The sequence below is a fragment of the Corvus hawaiiensis genome, chromosome 4 (assembly GCF_020740725.1).
Source record: "Corvus hawaiiensis isolate bCorHaw1 chromosome 4, bCorHaw1.pri.cur, whole genome shotgun sequence".
Taxonomy (NCBI): domain Eukaryota; kingdom Metazoa; phylum Chordata; class Aves; order Passeriformes; family Corvidae; genus Corvus; species Corvus hawaiiensis.
The window spans coordinates 14641636-14669596 of NC_063216.1; the positions used below are offsets into that span (position 1 = coordinate 14641636).

The window sequence follows — 27961 nt, forward strand, 5'->3', positions numbered from 1 at the left end:
GTTTAAATAATTGACTTCTTCTAGCAAGGCTTTTCCACCAGTGTTTGGTTTTCCACAGAACAACCACGTTAGGAACACATCTTCTGTGGAGATAGTGGAGAGTATTTGTAGTACGAAAGGCAGCCCACAAAGCTGCATTTAATGAATGACATTGAGGGATAACACCAAAGGGTACAACAGTTAATTAAAAACCCAAACACTGGTGTTTATACCCTGTCAGCCACCGCCCTAGCAAAGAATAGTTTCCCATTTTAAAAGGGGAAAGAAACACACGATGGACTTTTAGAGCATTTCTTTCTCTTGCAATGTAACAGTTCATTTAAACCAGGGTATGATCTGAAGCCCACAGAGAGAATTTACTGAAGTCACCAAAATGCAGGGGATGTTTAAAGGCCAGGTACCTGTCGATGGATGAAAACCACTGACCCCAGGAGTCTCCAGGTGCCCCCCTGGCGGTCAACGTGAAGCATCCGAAGGATCTGGAGAAAGCGGATCCCCCTGTAAGGAAAGTGAAGCATTAAAATAAACACAATAAATCAGTAAAAATGCTTGAGGACAATACTGCCTCATCCACCCACAATTGATTATATCCACTAACACTCTGCCATGTTAAAGAACTGTGATAGTACTGCCCTGCCCAGGCTTCAGGCATCTCTATGTTTAGATCACATTTCATTACAGTCAAATTTGTTCAGTAATACTGGCTATGAAAACAATTATTTAATGGAAAACCAAACAAAATCAGGGGAAACTTGTGTATTTTATATGATTCTGATTCTCAAATGCCTCCTTTCCAAGGAAAACCAATGCTTCAAACTTTGCTAACATAAATATGAGCAAACTTTTTTCTCTATTTGCCAAAAGCAGAATATGAATCAAACATGGCATTACGGAAATCCTTGTTGTGTGAGTTATTGAAATCTATCTGATTTATAGAAAATATATAGAAATATATAGAGTCCTATGTGTTTTTAGGAGAATAACTGAATCAATCATAAGCTCCAAATATTTCAACTAATGAAAAACAGTTATCAGTATGGTTCTTCAGCATAATTTTATTCTATGGAAATATTTCATTTGCCCTTTTGACAATGAATTTTGTTTGCCTATAGTCATCTTACTGTCTTATCCCTGAAACAAACCAGTGAAGAGCAGGAAAGGATGGATGCTGAATTCATCTACCTGAAAATTTTTCACTGGAAGTATTTTTAGCTCTTTTTAGCAATCCTTAAAATTTTGTTGTGAATGTAGGTTTTGCTTTTTAATTCAGACTTGCCTGACCCTACTGGTTTTTCAGAGGAGCAATGATAACACTCCAGGGATGTGGGTTAAGGTTCTGAAGTGTAGGGCTTTGGAGCTTAACACTGGGAAAGGCTGCACTGAGCCCAAAACCCACCAGGCTCAAATACAAACACACAGAGGGCCTATTCATTGAAGTCTTTCCTACACTTCTAGCTAAATTAAAAATCCCCAACCTTTGGAATTTTCACATGCACCTTCCTCTTTTCCTGTATGAGCCAATAATCACATTCCTGCTGCCTGTGTGGAGTCTTTACCCTCAGGAAAGGATGAATGTTCTATGGTAAGAGTTATCTTAAAAACACTGTACATGTAGGTCCCCCCAGTGTTTGTCTACACAGCTGGACAGTTCAGACAGTACTGGCCATTCCCACTTCCCAGTGATTCCACTGCACTGGGAAGCGGAGGCTTGTGACAGAACATGCAGCACATCTTGGAAGTTAGGTTAGGAGTGGGAAGTACACCTACTGCTCATCATTCTTTTCTTCTATTTACCCACTTTACCTCCCAAAACAAGCCTGCAGTACTTGATGCAAGCTGAACAAACACTGTGGACATCAAATGTTTCTGGTTCATGTACAGTGTGAGTTACTCGTGCCAAACAAATCCACCAAAGCATAATTACTCTTTAAACAAAGTAATTACTCATACTGAAAAAGCACAGAGTTAAGTGCTGTCTGGATTACTTCTTAAATAAACCCACGTTCTGTAATACTCTCTTGTCTCAGAGAGAGAGTTGTTTGATGTTTTAAATAGGACACAACATTTCGTTTTTTCCACTTGGCTTCAGCATTCCCACCATTTTTCATTTGTTCCTGCACTCCTTTCCCAATCAGTGACCAAGCACAACAGCACCCAGTCCTCCACTGCCCAGTGCTTCAGTAGAGTAACTTTTCCTGCATTAGGAAAATCAGACATGCAGCTAAATTGGGAATTAGGCAATCAAGTATACATCTAATAACCTCTGTGGTAGTGAAGAGCTGCAGCCACAGGAGAACATACCTTATTGCCGAGGTGGCAAACACCTGCCCATTAGATCCTATGCTCAGAACAATAATTGAGGCTACTACCACAATCAGATCTGTTAAAAACAAACAAACAAACAAACAATCAAAAGAAGAAAGAATGTATTGATTTTTTGGTTTTAGATGTCAGCACTGAAAAACACAACAAATACAGACTAAGGAAAGCACTTCAAAAAAAGAAATTGTTAGCTGAAATTTGGTGGGCATGTTAAGTCTGTGTAAGAGTTTCACATCAAAACCTCAGTGGCTACAGTTTCTTCCAGGATGAATTCAGTAACAGAAGTTTCAAAGAGACTGACAGATCAGGCAGCTTGCCACAAAAAATGCAAAGGCATTTGTACACCCTAGAAATGAATCCTTATTTTGGCTCAAGGCTTCTCATGTAAGAGGAAATGCAAGGGTTTGCTTCACTCAATAATGAAATCCACGAAGTCAAGTATCATGCATACAGACAAACATACACTTGGTTTAAAAGTTGTATCAAAGCTGTAAAGCCAAGCTTTCAAAGTTAAGGGAACTGTCAGAACAAAGGCTGTCTAGAAAAAATCAGAACTGTTAGTTTACTTTGTGATACTGTCTTTATTTGTACAAAAAAATAATTGTTTCCAGAGTTCTTTTTTTTTTGTTTCCACAACTCTGCAGTTTACACAGTTCCAGCTTTATACAATGCAAATGACAGATTGAGTTCACAGTGCCAGCATCCCTTATTTTCTCTCATCCCAGTACAGTGACCATGTCCATTTCTTCTAATTATTGAACCTTGCTGTAACATTATTCTGAGAAGATATTTTTTTAATTTCCTCACCAGCATTTCTGTGGTAAACCTCTTTAGAGCATCTAAATGCTTCCCTTTCAGGCTCTAACCAAAAAATAAAGGATACTATTATAAATGGGTAGCAAATGGAGACAGAACGAGGAAAACTTTTGGTAAACTCTCCTTTGCCAGTTTGAAACAGGCAGTACTTTATTCTTCAGAGCACTTCCAAACACCAGCCCTGCTGACTTCACTTGTAGCTGTGAGGGCTCAGAACCTCTGCAACCCGACTTCAAAGTCTTCCTTTGGACATCCAGAAAATGAGGCCCATTTGTGAAAACTTTATTTAACTGACTTTCCATGGGATGCCTGGGCAAGAGGCAGAATGGGATCCAACCTGGGCAGCAACAACAGTTTCCTTCAGCTAGGTTAACTTGTTTTTTCCTCTCCTTTAAGCGTTCTCCTGCCTCATTCACAACCATGTAGTTGCTGCAACAAATATTGCAGAAGTTCTACAACCAACAGTATCCTCCACTCTCTGAGTTGAATTAATTTCCAGTATCAGTCTGATTTTTGCTGTAAAAGCTGGATTCCTCCCCAAAGGAAAGCACTCACTCAGTTTAAAGACTGTACTACAATAATTGTGCATGTATGAAAATGAAAATGAAAATGAATTAAGGGAGGGATGAGGCAACAGAAAGAGCTTCCATTTAGGATTAATCTTAGCTTTTGAATGCCTCACTTTCCAATTTTTTTACGCTGTTCCTTTAGCATGTGTGAACATATATCTGTAAACATCAGAATTTAGGGTAGATTTTCTTCCCATCACATCATAACACAGATCTTTGCCCCCTAGCAAATGATGCATCATGTCTTTACTAAATTGTCAGACATACACATATCCATCTGATGGCAGGTACTGAAGGTGGAAAAGACTGAGCTCAGAAAATGAGCTTCAACCAGGTAGTGAGACATTTTTTCATTTGTACTTTCACTTTTCTGAATGTGTTCTTCATGGTAGAGATATTTCTTTTTTTTTTTCTTTTTCTCCAAATCTGTTCTTCTACCTCTGCTTCTCCTCTGTTCCTAGTTTTCATCCCAGTTTCCAGCACTTAGACTTCCCTCATTAATCCCAGTTTACTGGTCCAAACAGCCCTATTTTACATTCTAGGTCATCAGCATATCCTGCCCTTTCACTGCCACCTTTTAATCCCACATATTTCCAGCCCCTGCTGATTTTCCTTCAAGCTCCTGCTTGCTTGTCAGACTCTTCAAACATTCCTCTCCCAGACCTTTGCATCAGAATCCACCTCCTGTCTTCTTACTGAGCCTGTGTGTCCCAGAACATTCCTTCTGCCTCAGCCTGGGCTTTTCCATGTGCCCTGGGCAGATGCAGGAAGAGCACTATAAAACCAAACCCAGCAGATTTTCCACTTCCAGCCCCAGCACTGCTGCTCAGAGGAAACTGCAATTTGAATTGTGCAGGCTCACTGCAGACTGAATCCCTGAGGAAAAGAAGAGCATCCTCTAGCAGGGTGTTTGAACTCTAAACAAGCTGCCAGTTTTTCAGAGGCTTGTTCATCAGATTGGAATTCAGTTCCAGTGACAAACAAAAAGCTATTTTCTCATTAAATTTCTGCTTCAAAGTGTGAAATTGCTAGTGATTCTCCATAAGAAATCATCAGAGTTGCCTTTTTCAGGAACAGTTTAAACATTTTGCATGAAATGTCTCCACAAGACTCAAACTGTAGCAGGCACTGGCATGGAAAGCTTCAGGAAAAGCTGTTTGTTTACATGACTTTTTTAACTCTAACAAGCATTAGTGTTTAGACTAGCATTACACTGGTATTTATGGTAGTTTTCAAAAAGTAAAGTGTCAGGAAGTTTGTTAATTTAAAAAAAAATAATAATTCCAAATATCACCTATCACATATCTTACCTGAGTACAGCTTTTTTTTTTTCTTTTGAGGAAATTGCTGATGTGTTTCTAATGTTCCCATAAATTGACTTTCTAGTATTCAATTCTCAGCTTTTTTATTAAAAGCAATTAATTCATTTTAAATTTAAAGCAGTAAGAATATTTGTATTTTATTTTTGTATTTTATTGCTGTACTATTTTACAGCATGTAAATGGGTCTCAGCTTAAAGGTGTGTTTTAAGAAAGGTCTCACCATTGTTTCTGCTGCCTTGGTAAATGAGCACCACACACTAAACGTGCTCCTTCTGGAAACTAGGGAATGAAGAAGCATGGAGAAACAAAGGGATTTTTCTAGGGATTCTTGAGCTGGGAATCAATTCAATATTAATGTCTTCTGACAGGTTGTTACTGTCCTTTCTCACATACATGTTATCATCTACAATCTGTCTGCAAAGTAGAGAAATATTAGGCTAACTTTAGAAAATCTACTTAAAAGTAATTTAAAGATTTGATTTAATAGGTAGGGGAGTTGGATCACTTTCCATTATAGCTAAAATGCTAAAAGACCATTCAAAAAATTATGTGTTCTATCTTAACACTCTCCCAGTTATTCAAGTTGCATGTTAACATATGAGTTCATGCAGCATGGAATCCAGTAATATTTTAAAAGTTTATAAATGAAAGTAGTAATTAGGCTTGACTACTAAATCTCTGCCTGGTAATAAGCACCGAAGTAATTTTTATTTACAGCTAGAGAGGGAAGGAAAGGAAAGATAATGGAAGAACTTAAGGAAATTCAAAACTGTTACCCAAGTGGAACTTTGTAAGAATTAATCCAAATTTTATGAACAAAAACCCAGAGAAGAAATATCCCTGCTCTCAAAGAAATTTTAGATTTTTTTTTCTGATTTTAAAATAAAGACTTTTGTATTAATGAAGAAATAAAATGAATGCATTATGTTTTTCATTCTGGTTTAATCCTTTAACTTCTTTTTCTAGTGTCTGTATTTTATTCATGTTGATTCGAAAATGATAGGATGAGTCAGTAGGATTCAATCATTCACAGCAAAGGTATTTCCCAAATCTAGCTTCTTTTTTGAACAGTGCAGACACTGTTCCATCTGCATTTGATATGGAAAATTAAACCTTGATTTCCAGTGTATTATATTCTTAGGGGAATTCCAAAGGTTAAATAAAGTACTGATACCTGTGAGTGCACAACCAGCTGTAGCCATTCTTAGCTTTTCTTAACAAAACCCACTGTGTCTCCCCCAAGGGCTCCAATACAAACATGAATATTTACTGTAGTAGAAGCACAATACCAGCAGAAAGAACCACTTGAAACCACAGTTCAATGAGACTATCATTTTCTCTAATATACCCACCTAAGAAGCACTTCTCAACTGAGAGAGAAATCAAGAACATGATGAGGAGTAAAAATGGTATCTTATAGGCCTCATGGTTAGGTCACAAAAATAGATCAGCTCTAGAGGCAGACGAAGAATTTGTTTGTACCCCAGGAAGGATTTTGTGTTCAAAATCTTAACAATTTTCTTCAATTACCCAAGATTTATTCATTTCTTCACTTTACAATCCTGCCTTTCTAAGCCATATTTTAAGTGTTCAGTTCTAGCAACCCAAAAGAAGAGAAATCACAAAGGAGATAAATGTTGAGGGGCCGGTGTAGCTCACAACTGCAGTAAGGCCCCTGCAGAAGTTGAAATTTTTATTTACAACAAAGAGGTGGGGTTGCAAAAGAGTTTAAGTCTTACCAATGATGGATATTGGCTTCCTGGCAAACCGGATTCTTCCCTGGAAGCCAACATATTTACTCCTGCAGCCTGCAGACCACAGCCGGACCAGGTACTCAGCACCAAAAAACACCACCAGAACTATTTCCTAACACAGGGAAAAGGAGAAGAGATCAGAGTTGAGTTCTTTTCATTAAGAGTCAGAGTACAGGTTGCATATCTAATTTATTCATAGGACTAATACAGATGAGCTTGTCAAGACAAATGATGCAATAAAAAGGATTTTGTCTAATCTGTTCACTTTTTATATGCATATGCCAGGCAGTAAATAAAAGGGAGAGATAATCAGCACCTGAATGTGATTTGCATGAATAAATGGATGGTTTAAGCTCCATTCCTTCAGTATATCATAGGGAAAAACACAGTATTATTCTTCTTCTGTTTCTTTCCAAAACTTAAAATTTTAAAAAACAAGGACTAGTGGGAGGCTACAAGTATATCACTCCTAAAACTTACAAGCATATGAAGCATTTCTAGATGATGAGAAAGAATTTATGAACATAAAATCAGAAAGTAAGGTCAACTTTTATATAGAATCACAGAACACATCAAGTTGGAAGGGACCCATGGAGATCAGCAGGCGGGATGATCCTCGCAGGGCCATCTGAAACTAAACTGTGTGACTGAAGGTGTCATCCAGGAGCTCTCTCAGGCACTCCCTGGGGAACCCATTCCAGTGACCAAGCACACTCTCAGGGAAGAACCATTTCCTCATGTCCCCTCTGACTGCCCCCTGGTGCAGGTTCATTCCCTTTCCTCGGGTCCCTGGCCACCAGAGAGAGGAGATCAGAGCCTCCTGCTCTGCCTGCCTTGAGGAAGCTGCCACTGCGGTAGGTCACTCCTCAAGCTCCTCTTCTCCAAGCTGGACAAACCCCCACACCTCAGACACTTCCTCCCAAGCCTTGCCCTCCAGGCCTTGCCCCACTTTGGTTGCCCTCCTCTGGACACACTCTCATGTTCTGATGTCATTCTTCTGTTGAGACACCCTAAACTGTCCCCCGAACTCGAGGTGGGGCTGCAGCAGTGCAGAGCAGGGTGGGACAATCCCCTCCTTCCACCCTGTGCACTCCGGGACACAGGTGACCCTTTTTGCTGCCAGGGCACACTGGTGACTCACTTTGAACTTGCCATCAAAACCCCCACACCTCTTTCTGTAGGGCTGCTCTCCAGCCTCTTGTCCCACAATGTGTAGGTATAACCAGAACAGGGGGAGAATAAAGCACTTGCTTTTGTAAATTTTCATACTCTTGGTGATTTCCCAGCTCTCTGGTCTATCCAGACCTCTCTGTGAGGCCTCTGTACCCTCAGGGGAGTTCACAGCTCTCCCCAGTCTAGTACTGCTGTCAAACTAACTCAATGTGTATTCGATTTCTGAGTCTAGATCATTTTAAAAAATACTGGAGAGCACTGTCTGTAAAGTTGAGCCCTGGAGTCCCCCCAGTGACTGAGTGCCAGGCTGATGTAACCCTGTTTACTGCCAACTCTTTGTGCCCATTTCTCACCCAGTGTACCATGGGCTTGTTGAGTGTTTATCCCGAAGGATTCCATGCAGACAGGACCAAAAGCTTTGCTGAAATCCAAAAAACCCCACATTTTCTGACTTTCCTTAGTCAACTATGGATAAATTTGAGTTGTTTAAGCAGGAATTTCCCCCATGAACTTGTGCTGGCTGTAACCAATGACTGTGTTGTCTCTCAAGTGTTTTTCAGTAACTCCCAAAACAACCTTCTCCATAATTTTACCAGGCACTGCAGTGAGACTGACATGTCTGTATCACCAGGGACTTCCCTCTTGTCCTTGAAAACTGGGATAACACTTGCCAGCTTTCAGTTTGCTGGAACCTCTCCAGACTCCCAACACCATTGAAAAATAAATGGAGTGAGGTCCCACAATGACATCTGCCAGGTCTTTCAGTATCCTGGAATGCATCCCACCACGCCCCATGATTTATGCACATCCAGCTGTATCAGCAAGTCTCAAACAAAATCAAGGTGGACTGAAGTTTTATCATCCCCCCAGTCATGGTATCCCAACAGAACTCCAGACTTCCCAGGGCCCATCGTTGTTGAAGGCAGAGGTGAAAAGGACATTAAATGTCTCTGCTTTGTCCACATGGCTATTTTTGAGGTGACCAATCTCATCAAGCCATGTCCCAATGCTATTTCTGATTCCCCTTTTGCTATGAACATATTTTTAAAAGTCCTTTTTATTGTCCTTCCCAGTGCTGGCCTGCTTGAACTCCAATTGAGCTTTTGCTGCACTAATTTTCTCCTTACCTTGGGGACAGAATCTCCTCTCGTGACACCTGTCCTCCCATATACTCCCCTTTCCTGCCTAAGTTCTACAAGATCCCTGCTCAGCCAAGCTGCTCTTCTGCCCTGCTTTGCTTGACTTCCAACCCTTTGGAATTGCCTGCTCCTGTGCTCTTAGGAGAAGGCTCTGAGAAGGTGGCCAGCATTCAGAGTCCCCAATACCTCCAAAAGCAGATTCCCAAGAGACTTTACAAACCAGCCCCTACTGCTCTCCACACATCCAGGATCAAACTTTTGCTGACAGTTTCTCTTCTATCACCAACTTTTGAAACTCAGCTCCTTCAAGGTCACGGTGACCAAGACACAACCACCACCCACCACTTTGCCCACAAGTCCCTCTCAAAGAACAAATCTAGGAGGGTACCTTTCCTACTCAACCACCTACACCAAGAAGTTATCTTCAACATGCTCAGAAACCTGCTTTATGACATTCCTGTATGAGTCCTCTGAATGACATTCCCAGTTGATATCTGGGAAGACAAAATCACCCATAAGGATTGGTGACTGCGGTGAGCTGTATATCCAGCATGTAAATAAATGAATTATCAGTATTTTAATATTGCACCCCTTTACAGCTCTGCATTGTGAAGCACTGGTGCATGACCAAGGATATGCGTACTTTGAAATACTTCTCAAGAAAACAGATGAGTAAAGATCACAAGGTGGGCATTCAGTGAGATCTTTGTTCCTCCCTTCCTTGTTTTCCTCTCTGTTGCAGTGTAGTAGCACAACCCAAGCACGGCTTCTAGGCTTTGCTCCAACCCAAACCATATCCAGTAATTCAGAGTCACCAAACACATGCTACATGAGTTACAGCTCTGGAAAATGTTTGAATTTTAATTTCAACGTGCTTGCAATCTGCACCTGGGGAATTCTAAAGCACCCAAAAAGCAAAACATGCTTAAATCACAATTTTCACTGAATGACATACCAACTGGATTTTAAAACTGACATTCTGAATGGCTTAAGAGAGACCAAAATATTTCAAAGCTGAAAAAAAGAAAAAACTCTACACTAATACACAAAAATTCATGTCAATTTTGATCTTTAACAAAGTTAGGTTAACAATTCTGTATTCACTTCTGCCTCCTTGATTGCCTGGGATGAGAACCAAGAAAATATGCACAGTCTTCCTCTTTTTTTGCATGGTACTTTCAGCCTGACTAAAACCAAGGATTAGTACAAAACTAAGAAATCTTACAGCCATTTTCAAGGCAGAAGCACAAGAAAATACACAGCAAATTAACTCCCCAAGTTTCATTTTTTAGTGTATGTATTATCTAGAACACCCACAACTAATTCTAAGTTTGCATTCTGTTTGCAATCTAAACAGAAATATTATTCAAGTATAATAGTCAAATCAAAGCCCAAAAACAATCTCCAAACAAAACAATTCTTGCATTTCTGGAATCTTGCAAAATAGTCTCTCACTTATTAAATTGTCTAGATTTTTAGCAGGTTCCTGTTAGTAGCATTTTGTTTTTCTTCTTAGGAATCGCTTATTTCCACCAAGGGAAGCAGACCACTGTTTATGGCAGTGGAAGAATCATTTTCATGGACCTGCATATTACAAACACTGGGTCACTTAGGTGAAAAGTTGTGTAGAAAGGAGACAAGTAGAGAAGTGCCAAGGAAGCAAAAACTTCTTAGATTTTCCTTGATTATCCTCTGAGGGCACTTTTAAAAGCTGAAATTAAAACTACATCTGGCCTGAGGATATCTTATTCTCAGAAGCCCTCTTGGTTATGTCCAGAAAACCCTGATGAAGTCAATAAGGTTGCACAGTCCATGGAAAGGAAAAATAAATTGTTGACATGAAGGAGGAAAAGCAGGAACTTCCATCTTCAACAAATTTGACATTAATTACTAATCACAGTTCATTTTGTCCTGGACAGGTGTCCACATTACCAAAAACCACAGCCATTAACACATTTGTTGGCAGCCTCAAAAAGGCCAAAGACCAAAAAAGCATGGAAACTGGACGAACAGCACAGCACTGCAGGTGGTCCCTCAAAAAACCAAGGAAGACTATGACATTTACACTCTTGTTGTGTGTACTCCTAATGCAAGATAGGAGACATCCATTTCCAGAGCTGCCAAGGCTGTTCAAGCTTCACCTCACTAAATTCACCTTCAAAAAACAGCCCTAACCTCCCTCCTTTTCCTCTTCTACACATAAACACTTTTCAGAGCCTTAAATTTATTGCCTCTCATTTACCTTCTGGTGAAGGGAAAAAACAACAACCCAGCAATTTTCTGGAAAGTCAGGAAAAAGTACTAATTCTCACTGAAATGGTAACAAATGATGGTGAGAACTTGTGGACAAAATATGAACCAGAACAAAATCAGCAAAAACAATCTGCAAACTAAATTCACATCCATCTGTGTGTCAGTTTGAGATCTTTCTCCATCTTTCTGCAATTTTCCAGAACTCTTGCTTTCAAAATGGGATTACACTTACAAGGAACCCACAGACCCTTTTGATTTAGGCTCCCAGCAGTATTTTTCCACTTCTCCTGGAAGTGGTCAAGGAAGAAATGCATGATGAAGGATTCTGAGCAGATCCTGGAAACCTGGAAAGCAGTTTTGCATCAACAGAAAGCCAGGGATGAACTCTTCTAATGAAACTGAAATCAAAAATAACGAGTGGGAACAAACCACTACTTCATAAAAATAAGAGCCATTATCAGACTTGATTCTTCACACTCACATTGTCACAGTCTCTTCCTGTTTCGATCATGGCAACTCAAATTGCCACAGGAATACCAACAAAAGAATTTAATTACAGATTTTAAACTGAGTATGTGCTATCTAACGCCTCTGCTAAAGTCAGTAGCAGCATTCCATTATTCTGTGTTTCTCCCTCTTGTCTGGGAAAAAGACCCAAAGCACACCTATAATAGTCCTTGCCCTTAAATTAATTTCATCTTTGAAGTATTTTTAGTTTTCTGAAGTCTAGCCACTGCATAAGTCTTCCCTCCCCACCTCAAATTAATAATAAAATAATACATAGTCATGTTCATGCTGTTATTAGTATAATTTCATTTTATTAATTTAATGAAAAAAATGCAAAAATAAGCTTAAAGGGAAATATGTATACAAATAGCTTCCACCCGTATCTAATTCAATCAGTCAAATAAAAAACCCTTGTGGAAAAGCCATCAGCTTTCTGTCCAAGAATGTCACTGACGACCAAATAAAAAAATGCTCACATTAACATAGAAACCCAACACTTTTACACAGGTATGTGTGTGTGTGTGTGTGTGTGTGTAAATTAAATATATAACCTGGAATTTATAATCTATCCCAGTTTGGTTATGGATAACTGCATTGGAGAAGCAGGAGAGGGAAGTTCGCTGGAGTGATTAAAGTGCACACATGAAAAAGAAGGGTATTTTCTCAGCTGCAGCTGTGTTTTAGGTGGAGAGCACACACAAGGCTCTCTTCACTTTTTTTATTGGAATATTTAGGTGCTGGGGTAAAAGGAGGAAGTGGGATGGCTAAATGAATAGTGTGTGCTCACGGAGATTCAATCAAGGAATGGCAGCTCCAGACAATGAAGCCTCAGAAAGAGGCATAAAGGTTTAATAGTCCAAATGTTTGCACACGTGTACTTATGCCCCAGATTTAATCTGATAACCTGTCTTCAAGGTTTTCCAGTCCTTACAGTTGAAAATGTCCATTTAGTGACCTGTTTAGTTTAATAGCTACTCAAATGCTACGAAAACCTACTGATACTGAAAATATTTATTTTCTACCATCATGATGGCTCTTACAGAGATGACAGACATCCTATGTGAAAATAGAATACCCAACACAGAGAAGAAAAATGCCAAATGCTGCTAAGTGTCCTATAGTACCATTAGCTTACTCACACTTACAACTTTTAGGTGAAACCAATGCACTCAAACTTTAGAAGCCAGTTGTTTGGATACAAATGGATTTAACATTTCCTAAAAAAATTAAAAATAAAACATTTCCATGCACACCTGATAAATATGATGAATTTGCTGACTTCCTACCAGGAGCATGCCTGTCTTTCATTTTATTGCTATTTGCTGTTTCCTGCATGGAATGAAGCTGTACACTCATGAGGGAAGCACATGGTGCTCCCTCTGTAACAGCCACATTCAAGTGAGCTGGGTGACTCACAGAGGAAGAGTTATTTTTTAATCCTATTTAAGCAGGTAACAACTTTTCTCCAAAGAAAATCAACTACAGCCCCAACTATTTTTGAGCAGGACTCTTTTTCTCAATTGCTTAATTCTGAAAAAATACCACTAAGGCAAATATAATCAAATAGAGAATGAAGGAGATTCAGTAGGTTAGTGCCTGGAATTCTTAACTTCCCTATAGATCCACAGAAGCCTTCCAGCTCCCCCCAGCATGTCCCTGAAGGGACCACCTCTGGTAGGAGGGGAAGGGTTTAGCTTTGCTCCTGGGGTGGAATCTATCCAACATGAATATGCACTTTAGAATTTTAAATAATTATTTCTATGTTTCTTAACCTTTTGATTTGAGAGGGTATCAATATTTTGAGGAGAGGAACTGAAAAAAATCTGCATGTCTCTCTCCACCTTCCCCTCACTGCCAAGAGACTTTCTCAAGTCTCTTGGCCACATTCTGAAACCCCTTTGCACAGAGAACTCCACAGAGCCCCAGTGAGTCAAAGCTGACTAAGGGAATTACAAGTTGGCCCTTCGTTAATTAGTCTCAGCCTTACTTACTGCACACAGATTTCTATTTCAGACATCTGCAAAGCACACAGAAATCATTCATTATGTTCTGTGGTGCATCAGGCACAAGGTAATTTAACCCACAAGAATAATTGAATTATAATTCACATTGAGAAGCTTGAGAGTTGCATTTGATTCCAGATAAACAATGGCAACTCAGCAAGATCATTCAGCAGACAACTTGAGCTTATGGAATGTGTTGAAAGACTCATGGACTCAACTTTTTTCCTAATATGTTTAATGTATGAAACAATATTCCATCTCTATTTTAATAGTGCTTTGTATTGTAATAATATATTATTCCTGATCTATTTTTTCATCTTCCCACAGACCAACAAGAAGCTCAGAAAGAAACAGGGATTCTCCTCCTTGCTTTCTCTCTCAGAAGTTTACAAGAGTAAAAGAATACAGCAAATGCTTATGAGCCATAAGGTTCTTTTTATTCATGTGTATTCTGCACTTGTGGAGTCTGGGTCTCCCATAGTATAGAGGAATTGATGTATTTTCTCCTGAGGCAGTTTGCCTGTCAGTGTCTTTATGGGACTGGACACCTCACAAACACCTGCAGTCACCCAGGAAATACACACTGCCCAAATATCACGAAATGCCACGAATTATTATGGGATACCCTGTAAGAAATCCATTATCAGCTGTAAGAAATGATGTGATGAGGCCACCAGGAAGACTGCCTGTGAATTTCATGTATTGCACTACCAAAGTGCAATCACTTTATCAAACAGAGCTGGGGAAGGCCCAAAGTGTTCATGCTATATGGCAAAGACCAGATTTAGAATTACAAACTGGCACAAAGGCAGGAAATAGATAAAAATTCCTCCTTTTCAACTTTCTAACCCTGACTGCTTTGACAGCATGGAGAAAATGCCCTCAAGCATATTAGAATACACTCACTTCACCATAAATCACAGAGACCACTCAATTAAGCTTTTTGCAACCTTGTTTCTCCTCTGCTACAGTTTGGAGGTGACCCAGAACTTGATGACCTGACTACACAGCTTAGATGGGAGATGGGGCAAAAGTAGAGACAAACAAAAAGCAACAAGAGAGCTCCTCCACTGCAGACGTGTGGTCTCCTTTCAAAACCCTCACTTTGAAAATGGTGTTATTCCAAAGAGAAAAGCCACACTGATGTCCAGTTCAGAACCAGAGCAGTTAAATAGTGACATGCCTTAGCTGGCTTAAGTAAGCCAATTATCACTTGGCACTCTGAAGTTTGAGTACTTTGGACAGCCTTGCCTATATTTAGAGCAGGAGGATGTGCGTGTTCATGGCATGTGATGCAGAAAAAATCATATAAACCCCAAACTGAGCAGTGACTTTGGGAAAGCCACATAACAACAAGGACCCATCTGCAGCCAAAAACATCTTCCACAAGATCCTCCTCTTTAGCCCTGTCTCCTAAATACAGCCACAACGTGAGTCTCTGGCCTGAAAAACTTAAGCAGCAGCTGGTGTGGGAACTTCTAACTTCACATCTCAGCCTCTTCTCCAACAGAATTTGCAAACATGGAAGTGTTAATCCATGCTAAACGTAGTCACTACATGGGAATTTGCAGCAATCAAGAGGGCAGTAAGGGCTAACAATAGAGGCAACAAGTGAGGACTCTGAAAATAGAGTCTTTGAGGGAATTGTGTACCCTCTGGTGCAACAGTGCTGTGAACTACAGGTGTTCACGTGTTTGGGAGAGATGGTGGTGCTTCTTCCACCAGAGAAACCCCTCGGAGGAAAGCAGATGCATAAAGCCTGTCTCCAAAAGGAAGAGGTACCACAGGGCCTGAACTCATCCAGAAAAACCACTGGAATCTGGGATCCAGCCCTGCTGAAACAGGAAAGGTGATGGAAGCTGGAACACTAGCACTATCCTTGCTTGTGGTTCTGCTTGTAGGATATCACGTGCCCTTCAAAGTCTTAACCAGCAAGCCTGAGAAAACTGCAGGAGAATGTGAGCAGAACATGGTGACCCCTGGTGAAAGCCAAAGAAGAGACTCAGAAGCACTTCAGCTATTTTAATATAGAATAGTTTCTTTAAAAAGTCTCCTATTTTTTTTTTTTTCATTGAAAACAGACTGTCAGAGACACAACACTGAAATAACCAAGCATTGGGTCCAATCCAGAGGATCAATTTTGTCCTTTTGCCATTTAGCCAAACACAGTTTTGCCATTACCATTTAGCCAGAAAATGCTGTGCTGATCCACATTTGGATTATGTGCTCTGAATTGGAAAGCATGTTGAGATAAGCAGTATCTACAATCCCTCCTTCATTCCAGTGCAATGGCCACATTACCTCCTTCATGGCACACAATTAAAACTAAATTAACAAAGTTGAATCAATGGGATTTATAGCAAAACCAATCTATTTTCTCCAAGTCAAGAATACACTTGGCATTCTTAAATTTAAAAAGTAATTAACATCAAGATACTAAATCAGAGAAAACTTTTCCCTTACTCCTGTAACATTGTCATTATACAAATTGATTAATTACTCTGCTGTTACTCACAGTGTGTAAAAACATCATGTATATGATGAAAATAATATTTTGTTCTTGCTTTTAGACTGGCACAATTAGTGAAAGTCATCCCACAAGCTAAGAAGCTCTCTTGTTGCAAGGTCTTTTTCAATTAAATAAGAATAAAAATCAGTCTTTTACAAACTACCATGGTGACCTCTCCTGGTAGAAAAATATATGACCTCTAACCATGAAAACAGATAAATCCTCAAAGGAGGAAGTACACCTGGCCCACTTTATAGCTTATTTTTTCATGCCATATCCTGAAAGATCCAGATGCCATTTACAAACCACAACTGACACACAAACTTGTAGATCATCAAGAAAACATTACAGCGTCTTGCTGTAGAGGGAAAAGCCTAATTAAAAGGCTTTGGCAACTTTTAAAAATACTTTTTCAACAGAATCATCATAGAAACAGATAAAATTATAACTGTATTATTAGAGAACTAAAACTTGATACAAAATGGGAGGATAAAATGTTACCTAAAGCTGGGGCAACTGGGGATGAAACTCAGCTGTAACTCAGGATCGTCCTGAGTGTTCCAAACACTTTATTCACAACTGTGCCTTGTTCCACTGTGCATGTTTCCCCACACACTGTACAAGAACTTCTCATGCACCAGATCCTCAGTACTGCTGGACAGACCAGTGAGAAATCTTCCACTGGTACAGCTACAGATACCAAACAAGGCTGGGGAAGCTACAGATTCATTTTCATACCACACTACGGCACAATCTGAACGAAAATCAACAGTACATGCATTTAAGCTTTGTGCATTGTTAAATAACATGTACTTTGTCATTCTGATCCATTTTTAACACTGTTGGAACCTCCAGGCTTCTCTCTGTAAGTATGAAAGATTCAGGAAGAGCTACGTTCTTCATTACCCATTCTGTTGGTGTTTACCAATACGCGTCATTGTGCCAATGCCACTGTCACTCCCCTCAGCTGCTGGCTTGCTAAATAGTCAGAGGAGGGAAAGAAATCCAATCAGGGATTAACAGAGCTCATACAATCTGTATATATGAAAAAATTTAATTAGAGTATGTCAGACAGAGCTAGGAAAAACTCTTCTAAGAGTGACAGTGAATACACAAAATACTTCGTGGTATGAGAACAAAAACCTCCTTCAAATGCCAATGTTTCAAGTTCAAGACAAGCAATTTCACCAGTCCCACTATCACGGAAGTAAACTGATTTTACCACAGTGATGATGAGATGGAGATTTGCATGTCATCTTCCCTTTGTAAGTGCAAAGAACAGAAGCTTCCTTTGAGCCCAAGCAAGAGCATCGAAGAAAACGTTTATGGCCAACGGGAGGCACAGCATCAGCCTGTACCAGGAGCTATGGCTATGCAATGTTTTCAGTCATCTCAAAGACAACAGTTTGGCCTTCATACTGAAACACAGGGCTAAAAGTCATGTTCCTTTCCTCCAGAATTCACTTAAATTGTCAGAGACTTGAGAGCATACGCTATGGGAATGGGGGGAGGAAAGTAAACATTTGGGGCTTTTTTACTCTAAGTTCTAGCAACTGCTTCTTCAGTCCCCTTTTTCCATTCAAGCTAAAAACACTCTGATATTCTCTACCTGGTATATTCACAGAGCTTGTCTGAATTGGTTTCACACCTGACAAGAAATTATCACAGATCATCCAGATGTCTTAAGAACATTAACATAATTACCTCTTTGAAACACAAGACTCTGGTGTCTCAGGACACCATATATAGCTACATCTGTTACCAATGCCTCATCTCTACTCCAGTGACCCATATTATCCAAAATTGTATTTGGCACACCATCTCACCCTCCCTGAGAAAATACAAAAACATTTCAATGTCTTCAAGTACGAAATGCTATCCCTCTTGTCAGGCAACTTTCAACAGGACATTTTTGAAACTGATCCTTCCCAAGTGCTAATCTACCTCAATATAATGAAAAGTTGTTTTTTCACAAGTGGGAAAATACCATGAGCATCACACGCCAGCATTTATTTGCTGCTGAGGGCTATGCAATTACAGGGTCCTTCACTCAGGAGGCAAACAAACCAATTTCATTTTGAACTTGATCCAGTAGATGCCTTGGCCCAGTTTTGTTTCTCACTACACTGGCAGTGTCCTCTGTTCCCACTTTCAAGAGTTCAGGAAGAATGCACAGGCACAGGTTTCCATATTTTTGAGGGAGAAAACTCTGGTTCCATGAACAGTCAGCTGTGGTATGAAGTAGATCAGAGTCATGATCCTCCCAGGAGTAAAGAGAACAGCGATCTCCACACTTCTGTGGGGTGAACGCTTTCCTGGCTCAAATGGGACACCCAGTTGGAAATTCCTTCAGGTGATGGTGGGAAGAAGTGCTCCAAGCAGGAGTCCAACCATTTAGCTCCTGGTAACAAGAAGTCTCCCAACTCTATGAAAAAGAACTGATTTAATTAGCTCTAAAACCAGTCTTTTGTAATTGAAAGGAATTTATTTCAGACCAGACCAAGTTTTAAGACAAATGCATTCTAGGCAAGTGACTCTACAGTAGCCAGGAGAACAGCTACGCTCTGTGCTGGCCATTTCTAGGAAGGAAACTAAGGAAAAAGCAGGAGGAAAAACTCCAGAGAGGCATCCTCCAGGGTAAGGCTGTGACACAAGGAGACCAAGAAATTGTTCCATTGAGTGTGGATGACTCATTTGTTAGATGATAACAACACCTAAAAATAGCTGGCAGTGCTATGTGAGCACTCTGAGAGCCACACATCCGTCTCCATCTCACTACTCTTTGTCCAACAATGTGTCTGTGCATGCACTTTCCATCTGCACAGAAACAATCAGCTGAGCCAGGATCACTGCTCCCAGTGACAGCTCACCACGTCTCAGGGAACAGGAGAGGACCACACATGATTGGCAGAACACTGCACTTTGTTTGACACTGAGTGTGGCTTAAAGGCCAAGCAACATTTGTTACAGGATTAACTTTAATCAAGGTCTCGGAATAACTCTGGGATCTAATGATGGTTCAGTCAACTGCACACAAAAGCTGCACATGCTAATGTAGCCTAAGCCATAGGAAAACAAAGAAGTAACTGATTTTTATTTTCAAACCAGATGGAAAAACAAATCCTATCACATTAAAGGCCACCACTTAGGAAAAGGAAACTACAATAAGAATACTGAAATCATCACACACTGAGATCAGAGGATTTGAGTGGCTAAAATACAAATATTTCAAGGAACCGTTTGAAGGTTATTTAGGCTAGTTTTATCAAGGATGTTTAATCTCCATTTTTCACTCTCCAAAGGTGAATAGAGGCAGGTGGGAACAGAGGAGGGACATTGTCTAGCATCTTCATGAAAGTTATTTGTACTTTTGATTCCCCACAAGCAAGCACCAACTTCAAACCCAAATCACTGGTGACAGCAGTGTGATAGGAGCTCTTCCCTCCTGTTCTGTATGGCAGCAAACCAGGCAGACAGAAATCACCCACCTCTGAAAAGCAACGTTCTTGGCCAACTTTTTACCATAAGACATAGAAAACAGACATTTTAAAAAGTCATTCCTATAGAATATCCTGTTCCAAGCGGCCTAAGACTGATGAACACCAGTTGTCCGCTGTAAGAGATGCACTTTGGGAAAAGCAAGTTTATAAAAACTGATAATCTAAAAAGTGGCCTCCTAGTTCAAGGATCTAGAAAATAATCATCCCCATTAAACTGTGACCTTTCTTTAATGAAAGCAGCCACTCTTTAAATGTCCTGGTAGCATGCTTTGCATGAGGTTTTTTAACACTTACCTCCCTCGGTCACCAAAAGCAATTTAGGTTTAGCCAAACTTATCAGTCCTTCCCAAAAAAAAGTTCACTCACCATCCAGAAAAGGGTTCCAATGGCAAACTCAGAATAATGCTCTATAGTAGACAGCACACTGAATAATAAACAAATCAGCACCAGGAGAAATCTGTAAAAAGAAAACAGTGTTTAGTGACTTGTCAAGTTGAACTGTAAATCTAGATCTAGTTTTTTCTCTCTCTCATTCACATAACTTTTTTCATCACAAATACTTTGTGTTTAATCAGTTAATTCTTCCAAGTCAAATGAGTACCATCATTTTGCTTTCATTCAGCTTTCAGACCATGGAATAAAAATGACAGGAATGCTGAACACAGTAAAATCAATAGGAAAATCTCACATAATCAAGTATATTTCTCAGGGAAGCTTGTCATTGTGAATGTTTCATGTTTCACTGACTGCTGCACAACTTAACGAAGACACAAACTACACTCAATGGGTTTTGGTAGCTTTTACATGAAAATTATCAGTGGAAATGCTTATCAAGAAGGGGAAAAACTCATGTACAACCTAGAGACCAGTGACAAGATGAACTCCTTTGAAGTTTATCCACAGTCTCACCCCAGTGGGAACTTTTATCAGTGTTCCAGAAGAAGAGATGAAAGGCACCTCATCAAGTCCACACCTGACACAAGCCCAGGAGTTTGGTCACGAAGCTTGAGGGCAGAGCCCCTGGTTAGTGGTTGCTGGACAAGCTACAGAACAGATGTACAGGAATCTCATAAAACTCGACAGGAACAAACCTTAAGTCCTACACAAAGTGTGGGGAAGAAGACTAAAACATGTCCCCTTGACCTCCCTTTCCCAGGCTCAGCTCCTGTCCCTAACTCCCAGCTCCTGTCCCTCCCTCCCTCACACATGCCCAAGCAGCAAAGAGGGATGGGGAATGTGGGGTTGCAGTCAGACTACAACACTTTGCGCCTCCTCCCTCCTCCTCCTCATCCTCACACTCTGCTCCATAGTGGGCCTTTTCACAAGCTGCAGTCCTTCAGGATAAACCTTCCCCAGGGGCTGCGGGGAATTTCTGCTCTGGAACCTGGAGCTCCTCGTCCCCCTTCTCCTGCTGCTCTCACATTGGTACTCAGAGGTTCTTTCTCACTCCTGCTTTTCCCTCTCTTCTCACAGCCCATGCTGTGCTTTTGGGCTTACCCCAGGAACTTTTCCACCTAAGGCTGGGGGCTCAGCAGTACATGTGTGCACACAGATATAAAGGAGCACACAACACAGAATCCCAGAATTATTCAGGTTGGAAAAGGTCTCAAAGATCATCGAGTCAAAACATCAACCCAACACTTCCAAGTCCACCATGAAACCCTAAGTGCCACATCTACACATTTTTCAAATACTTCCAAGGATGGTGATTCTACCACTTCCCTGGGCAGCCTGTTGCATTTATTTACTCAAAAACGCACTTCATATCTATATATATATCTAGAGAGAGAGAGAGACAGACAGACAAACACAGGTACAGGTTTGGCACTTGGAAAGAACTGCTTGGATGTGGAATACCCCAAAAACATGTTTGTCTCAGATGGAAGGTAGGCTGAGCCAATATTCTTTATGCAGAACATTCAAACCACAACTCGAACCAGGGAAAATGGGAGAATGCTGCTATCTATGGGGCCCTTCAGCTTTCATTTTTCTCTTTTTAGAGTGCCTCAGAGTTTTAGACTGCCTTGGGATCCCCAGAAACATTGAACAGGGGATAATAAACACTGAAAACAATTCTCTGGCATGTTTGGTGTGGTCATTCATACACCATTAAGTATGTGCTAACACAGGCAAGGAGAGACAGTTGTTTCTCAGCTGCCACATAGACAACGGCTGACATCTTCAAGCCTAAAACTGGATTTGAAGATGTAAAGAAAGAAAAAAAGTCCTGCTTTCTGTCAGCTGGCTCTGACACTATTTAACCACAAGTGGAGATTTGAGAAGATCAGGGCCACCACTAATAAGCAGATTTCTTAACCAGTAGTTAGAGGTCTACATGTGCAACTGTCTCTGAATCAAGTTTGCATTTCTTCAATGTTGACCTATCCTGATCCACAATAAAAGGCAAAAGGGATCCAGATAATACATCTTAGTCAAGGGTAAAAGCACCTTTAGCTTGGGACAGATCTTAGCCACACTCTCATGATTTATGAGTTCCACAACCCTTTACTCAATTCTGCTACTCCTTTTGCTTCAACACACACGAATTGCCAAATGTATTATTCACCAGTTTTACTCCCATCCCCAAATGTTTACCTCTGAAAACAGTGCTATGTTATAGGGGATACAGAGACCTGTCCAAGGCATAATAAAACTGATCTATTGCTTCAATGAGCTGCTGTACTGCCCAAAGATAAACCAGCAGAGGGGACAGAACCCTGCATTCCTGGAGAGTGATGCTCCAAAAGGGAAATCAGAGCAAAGCCTCAAGGAGAGATACTGAAACACAAGCCAGCCTTTAGCAAATGGAAAAGAACAAATCGATAAGGGGTTCAGAGCATAAGGGTATTGCCAGTGTCCAACACTAGAAGGGTCTAGGCTTGGGAAACTGCAGAACTTCTGCCTTTTCTTAACACAACAGCACTGCTTTCCATGTAAAGAAAATGCAGGTGTAAAAGTAAGGTCAGCAGGGTCATAAGAACCTCTTTTTCTTATCCATTTAATATGAGATCAGTACTGAGTACCCCCCTCTGTTGGATGCTGTGCTCCACCAGGGAGTTTCTTTATCCAGACACCTTTTACTTCCAATTAGCAATCCCAGTGATGAGTATATGGAGAAAAGACACAAAAACCCCAGCATACCAAACAACTCCAGCAGAGATGTAGCAAGCACTTCTCCAAACTAGTCAGTCTGTTGGTTCTCATCTTTTTCTGTGACACTGTTGTTCTACTCCTGCCATTGTTACACAATTTAATCCTAGGCAAAATGCATGTACAAAGAGATGGTCACTTCTTCTGAGTACAGACTCCTAGGTGCTTCCAGATCCCTGCCATTTCAATTATCTCCTTTCAAAATACCTTTGTCTTCTTTTACTGCACTCACTAGTAATACATAAAAATCCAGGGGAAATTCACATTCTAAATATTTTCTACCAAGACCCTGAGGATGACAGTGCACTTTACACCTTTTCCACTCTAAGAGAAGCAAAGAGAAAAAACAATATTCTTACATACCCTGTAGATATTATCACTACATCTTCAACCCCATCTCCTTTTAGGCTTCAGAAAAAGCAACTAAAAGAAAGAGGTTTACCAAAAAATCAAGAAAAAAATCATCCACAGTGCCAAGCTATAGGTGCATAAGGATGTAAAAGAGAGGACAATTGGTGCCTGTTTCTTACTAAGGCACCCCAAACTGCCAACACAGCCTGCAGGTCTTGTAACTTCAAGCTAATTGTTGCTTCTCTCCTGGTTTTATGTATCGAGACTCAGATCTCTCTTTTTCCATTTCCAAATCACACATTAAAACCACTCAAAGGACCCTTTACATGCTCTTAATTTATGGCACTATATCCTCTGGCCAGTGAGTGTCACTCCTTCCCAATGAATAGCAAGGGCAGCTCACATGAGCTGAGTACAGATTCAGTTGCAGTGGGGACAAAGTCCAAGACAAGCACAGATTAATGAGTGAGGGCATCAAGAACAGCAACAACCACAAAAGAACAAAACAAAACAAAAAAAGCACACAAAAAACCCCAATCAACCAACCAAAAAAGACCCCAAACATTAAAAGAACCCCCCAAAACAAAAAGAAAGCAAGCTCATTCACCTAGTCAACCAGTAAGCCATGAACTGATAACGAAGATGTGTTCCCAATAATTTCTCATCACAGCAAAGAGGCACAGAAACAATAGATGTAGAAAAGAGGGCTGCAATTATTTGTATGGAATTAGACACGTGCTGCAGATCCGGTTCTCCTGCACAGCTCAGCAGCAAATTGTGGTGGTAGCATTCCTGTGAGGAGTTTGTCACTGGAGAAAGATGTGTTTCATTAAACAAAAAAGTTCTCTTTTTGAGTCCACCATGGCTGAAAGACACAGCCCTTAAGTGCCCTTAGTTGAAAATCCTAAATCAACTCAGCGATTTTCCCCTTTTATGTGATGAGAAGACCATACTTATTTTCCAGCCAGGCAATTTATGTGGAGAGAAAAAGAAGTGTTAATAGACGTTAAAAGTGCTTCTAGTTACCCAGACAATTGTATGTTAAGGCCCTATGGGCACAGATCTCAGCGTGTCTCAGACCCTCAGGGTTGGATCCAGCCAGATTAAAGCGAGTGCATGTAGGCTGCCTTGTCTTGGAGCAACACATCCACAGGGAGCAGCTCAGGAGACCTCCAGTACAAGAGCTGTGCAAACGTGTCAGATGTTAAACAGGATTATCTCCATTTTATTCCTTCCATGAATAATGGGAAGTAAAAAAAATTGTCCAGCCAGCATATACAGCATTAACTATGACACAGAAAATCCAAAACACAGAAACAATTAGGTTTTTCTAGTGTGTGTAAGTGCAATAAAAAGCTGTCTGTTCAGTACTGCAAACAAACCAACCCACGCTCTCAGTTCTACCGCTCAGAAATGCACTTAACGTGATATTCTTCTGCTGGCTTCCTCCAGGCTCTCTGGCAGTCTTTACCATCCAGTTTTGAGTCCCAGAAGATGGTGCACAAGGTGCTTTGAACCAAGACCTTCCCAATACCAACAACTCCTTTTCTGATATCAACTCCCAGAAATGCTGGAAACGTCCCCCAGTGGTGGTGCTTTAGATTTCTAACACATCCAGTCTTCTTTTTCTATGTAATCCCAAACAGACCTGGGACACACTAATAACCCTGCTGCGGGCAGGCTGTAATTTCCATGAGGACACAGCAACCTGCTGAAGTGAGAGGGAATGGAGGAACCTCACTGCTACTCCTCACAACCAACATGAAAGTAGATCTGCCTATCTTTTCCTTGAATTGCTGTGAAATTGAATTTGAGACAAATAAGGGATGGTTTCTGGTATTCTCAGCCAGAGTCACATAGACTTAAGAAGGTAAAAATAACGGGAGTATGTCAAGGTAGATACAAAACCAAATACAAGCCCAAAAGGGTTCTGTTTCAGGCAGTGATCTCACAGTACATAATCGCCCAACATAGGCAGCAGTTCACGGATGGACCACCTCAGTGTGAAGAAGCTGGGACTGCTTTCCCCTTGGATATGTGTGTCTGGAGGGGGACGCAGGACAGGGCTGGAGCTGAGAGCCTTGAGGTGCTATTCAGGACCCCTGGTTTACACAGCAGCCCCACAGACAGGGTTTAGCCACTGCTGGTGGTGCCCCTGTGTGTGCTTGCAGCAGTTTATGCTCAGTGCTCACCACAGGCTCCTGGAAAGAAGCCACGGGTGGAGTTTGGTGAGTAGGTGGTATCTGAGTTATGACAAAAGTGTTGCAGATAAGTAGTGAAAACAAAGGTCAAGTCCTTCCTGCATCCCAAGTAAATCCACTCCCAGAGAAACCAACAATCCTTTTGCACCTTTTTCTCTAACACAGTGGAGCAGCATCTCCTTCCCCCTCTGGTGTGCCTGAGCCAGCAGTCAGTGCATGCTGCCTTCACAGCTTTCTTTAAGTTACTGACACTGTCACTGAGCTACACACCACAGTGCAGGTTAGCTTCGACAAGTCCACCCTTAAACAGCTCAATTAATTGCCAACTGATTTGCAGAATCCAACAAGCTACAGCTCTCTTGCCTCTCAGACAATCAGAAAAGCTCCTTGTGGACTGCTCCTAACAGCCTCTGGAACGCTAAACATAGCTCTAACCAGTGACCTTTCTAAACACACTGGAGGAAAAAAGCTTGGATGAGTGCCAAATTCCCTGTAAAGAGTTGGATGCGTGGTGCCACAGGCAAACCTTCAACAGGGCTCCTCACTGAATACCTCTGGGTTTGTGTCAAGGTCTCGCTGCAGGTGTTGGTTTGAGGAACATGCTGTTCCTCTAAAGGCAATGGCAAAGTCTACCACTGCTAACTCATCAACAAGTGCCAAACAGATCCTGGGTCTCCCTAAATATTTCTCATTAGAATTCTGGGATACCTATAGGTAAGGCAAGTGCATGGGTGTGTGTTTCATACTGCTGACTTGGGGTAAAGCTATTTAAAGCTTGTCATGTGGGAATTTCCCTTTCCCCACCAGCTCCAGCCTGGCTTCCTCATATTGCCCCTGTTGTCCATACTCTCTCCTGCAAAAAGACAATTCTCTGTGCTGAAAAGGTGAGGAAACAGGATGGTTGTTTACTTGCTTTCAGGGAGTTATTTACGTCCACAGAAAACAGTTTCACCTGCTGGCAGCTGTTCAGTTCCTCAAGGGAGGAGTTAATAAGGCAGAGACATAAATAATTACCAACTAGTAGAGTTGGTCTACTCTTTCCTATCCTAAAGGAGCTGAAGTTCTACTTTCTAGTACTTTGTCCTCTTCCACTCTTTCTGTGATTCTAGAGGATGTTGAGCCACAATTTGAGCTATTACTTCAGCAAATACATTTTTCCTTTTCTGCCATAGAGCTACTAAAAATAGCAAAGTATTTCCTCTCAAAACACCTGGCTTTCTTATCCTTCTTTTTTTTTTCACTTTTCTGAAGACAGAAACTTTTTTGCAATCACCTATTTGCAGACTCTTCCTCATTCTCTCTTTGAGCAGAAAAATAATATTTTACTTATCAGAGGAAAGAGGAATATCTGAGAACCTCCCCTTTGGTTTCAGACTCTCACGTAACACCATTTCACACTGACACAAGATGAAGTGTCATGCTTTCCCAAGAGACATCTTGTTAATGTAAATTAATTTTAGTATTTCTTGTCTTCTCAGCTCCTTAAGCCTCAGGCATACACAAAAATACAACTGCTTTCTCATCAATGCTTTTAGACCATCATCCTTAAATCTGTCCCATGTGTTAACCAGCTTAAAGAAGCAGTCCTGTTGCACTGGACTATTGATCAACCAGCATTAAAGGCTACAAATTAGTGCTTCTCTATGTCCTGGTCCTCCTAAACATTGCTTCCTTCTGGAGAGTAGCTAGTGCAACTGGAAACATATTTCTGTTGCTATTGTAGCCAGGGACAAATTCTGTGTAATACATTTATTGACCATGAGCACATTTCAGTGAAGCCTTTGAACACTGGGAACTAGGAGGTTAACTCAACACTGAGAACAAAATGATGGCAAGCTCTTTCTCCAGGGTGAACCTTTTCAAGGTCATGCTCTAACAAACTTATTTACCATGGAAGACAAGCCTAATGGAAGTTCTTAAAGGAGGAGCAGTCATAATTCCTCCCTTTAAGTTTTGCAGCAAATAATTCCATTTCTAGCAAAAACTGTGCATGTTGGGCTTTGTGTTTATCTCCTGCAGATAAGTACACTTGAAGTGCTGATATATGAGATGCTTATGGGAATGTTATCTCTTGGACAACAAAAAAAGGGATGGGTGGGGAGGGGACAAACTTGTAAATTCACAGACAGAGATACGCTCCTTGGCAACCAAGTACAAAACACTAGCTCTGTGGCCTTTTGGGCTTTACCAAACTTCATTGACTCTGCAAAGTTTTGTTTAGAGAAAAAAACCACTTTAAAAAAAAAATGAACTCTATAATGAAAGCAAATCAACAAAACTTATTACGGAAAAGCTATCGAAACCTATGCTCTGTAGTACTGAGAGGCCTGGACCGTGGGTTGCTGATGATTTTAACACAACCATATGTGTCCTGCTCCCTCCTCAAACCTGA

At 40.7% G+C, this 27961-nt stretch overlaps 1 protein-coding gene across 1 annotated transcript in view; it reads right to left on the reverse strand.

Moving 5' to 3' along the window:
• Positions 1 to 27961, reverse strand: part of LOC125324587 (potassium voltage-gated channel subfamily KQT member 1-like) — a 92750-nt gene that overhangs the window by 53775 nt on the left and 11014 nt on the right. The window contains exons 3-6 of the mRNA XM_048300625.1: positions 20234 to 20324; positions 6769 to 6895; positions 2302 to 2380; positions 402 to 498 (exon numbers count right to left, since the gene is read on the reverse strand). Coding sequence (XP_048156582.1) covers positions 402 to 498; positions 2302 to 2380; positions 6769 to 6895; positions 20234 to 20324 — 394 coding nt within the window. The remainder of the gene's footprint in view (positions 1 to 401; positions 499 to 2301; positions 2381 to 6768; positions 6896 to 20233; positions 20325 to 27961) is intronic.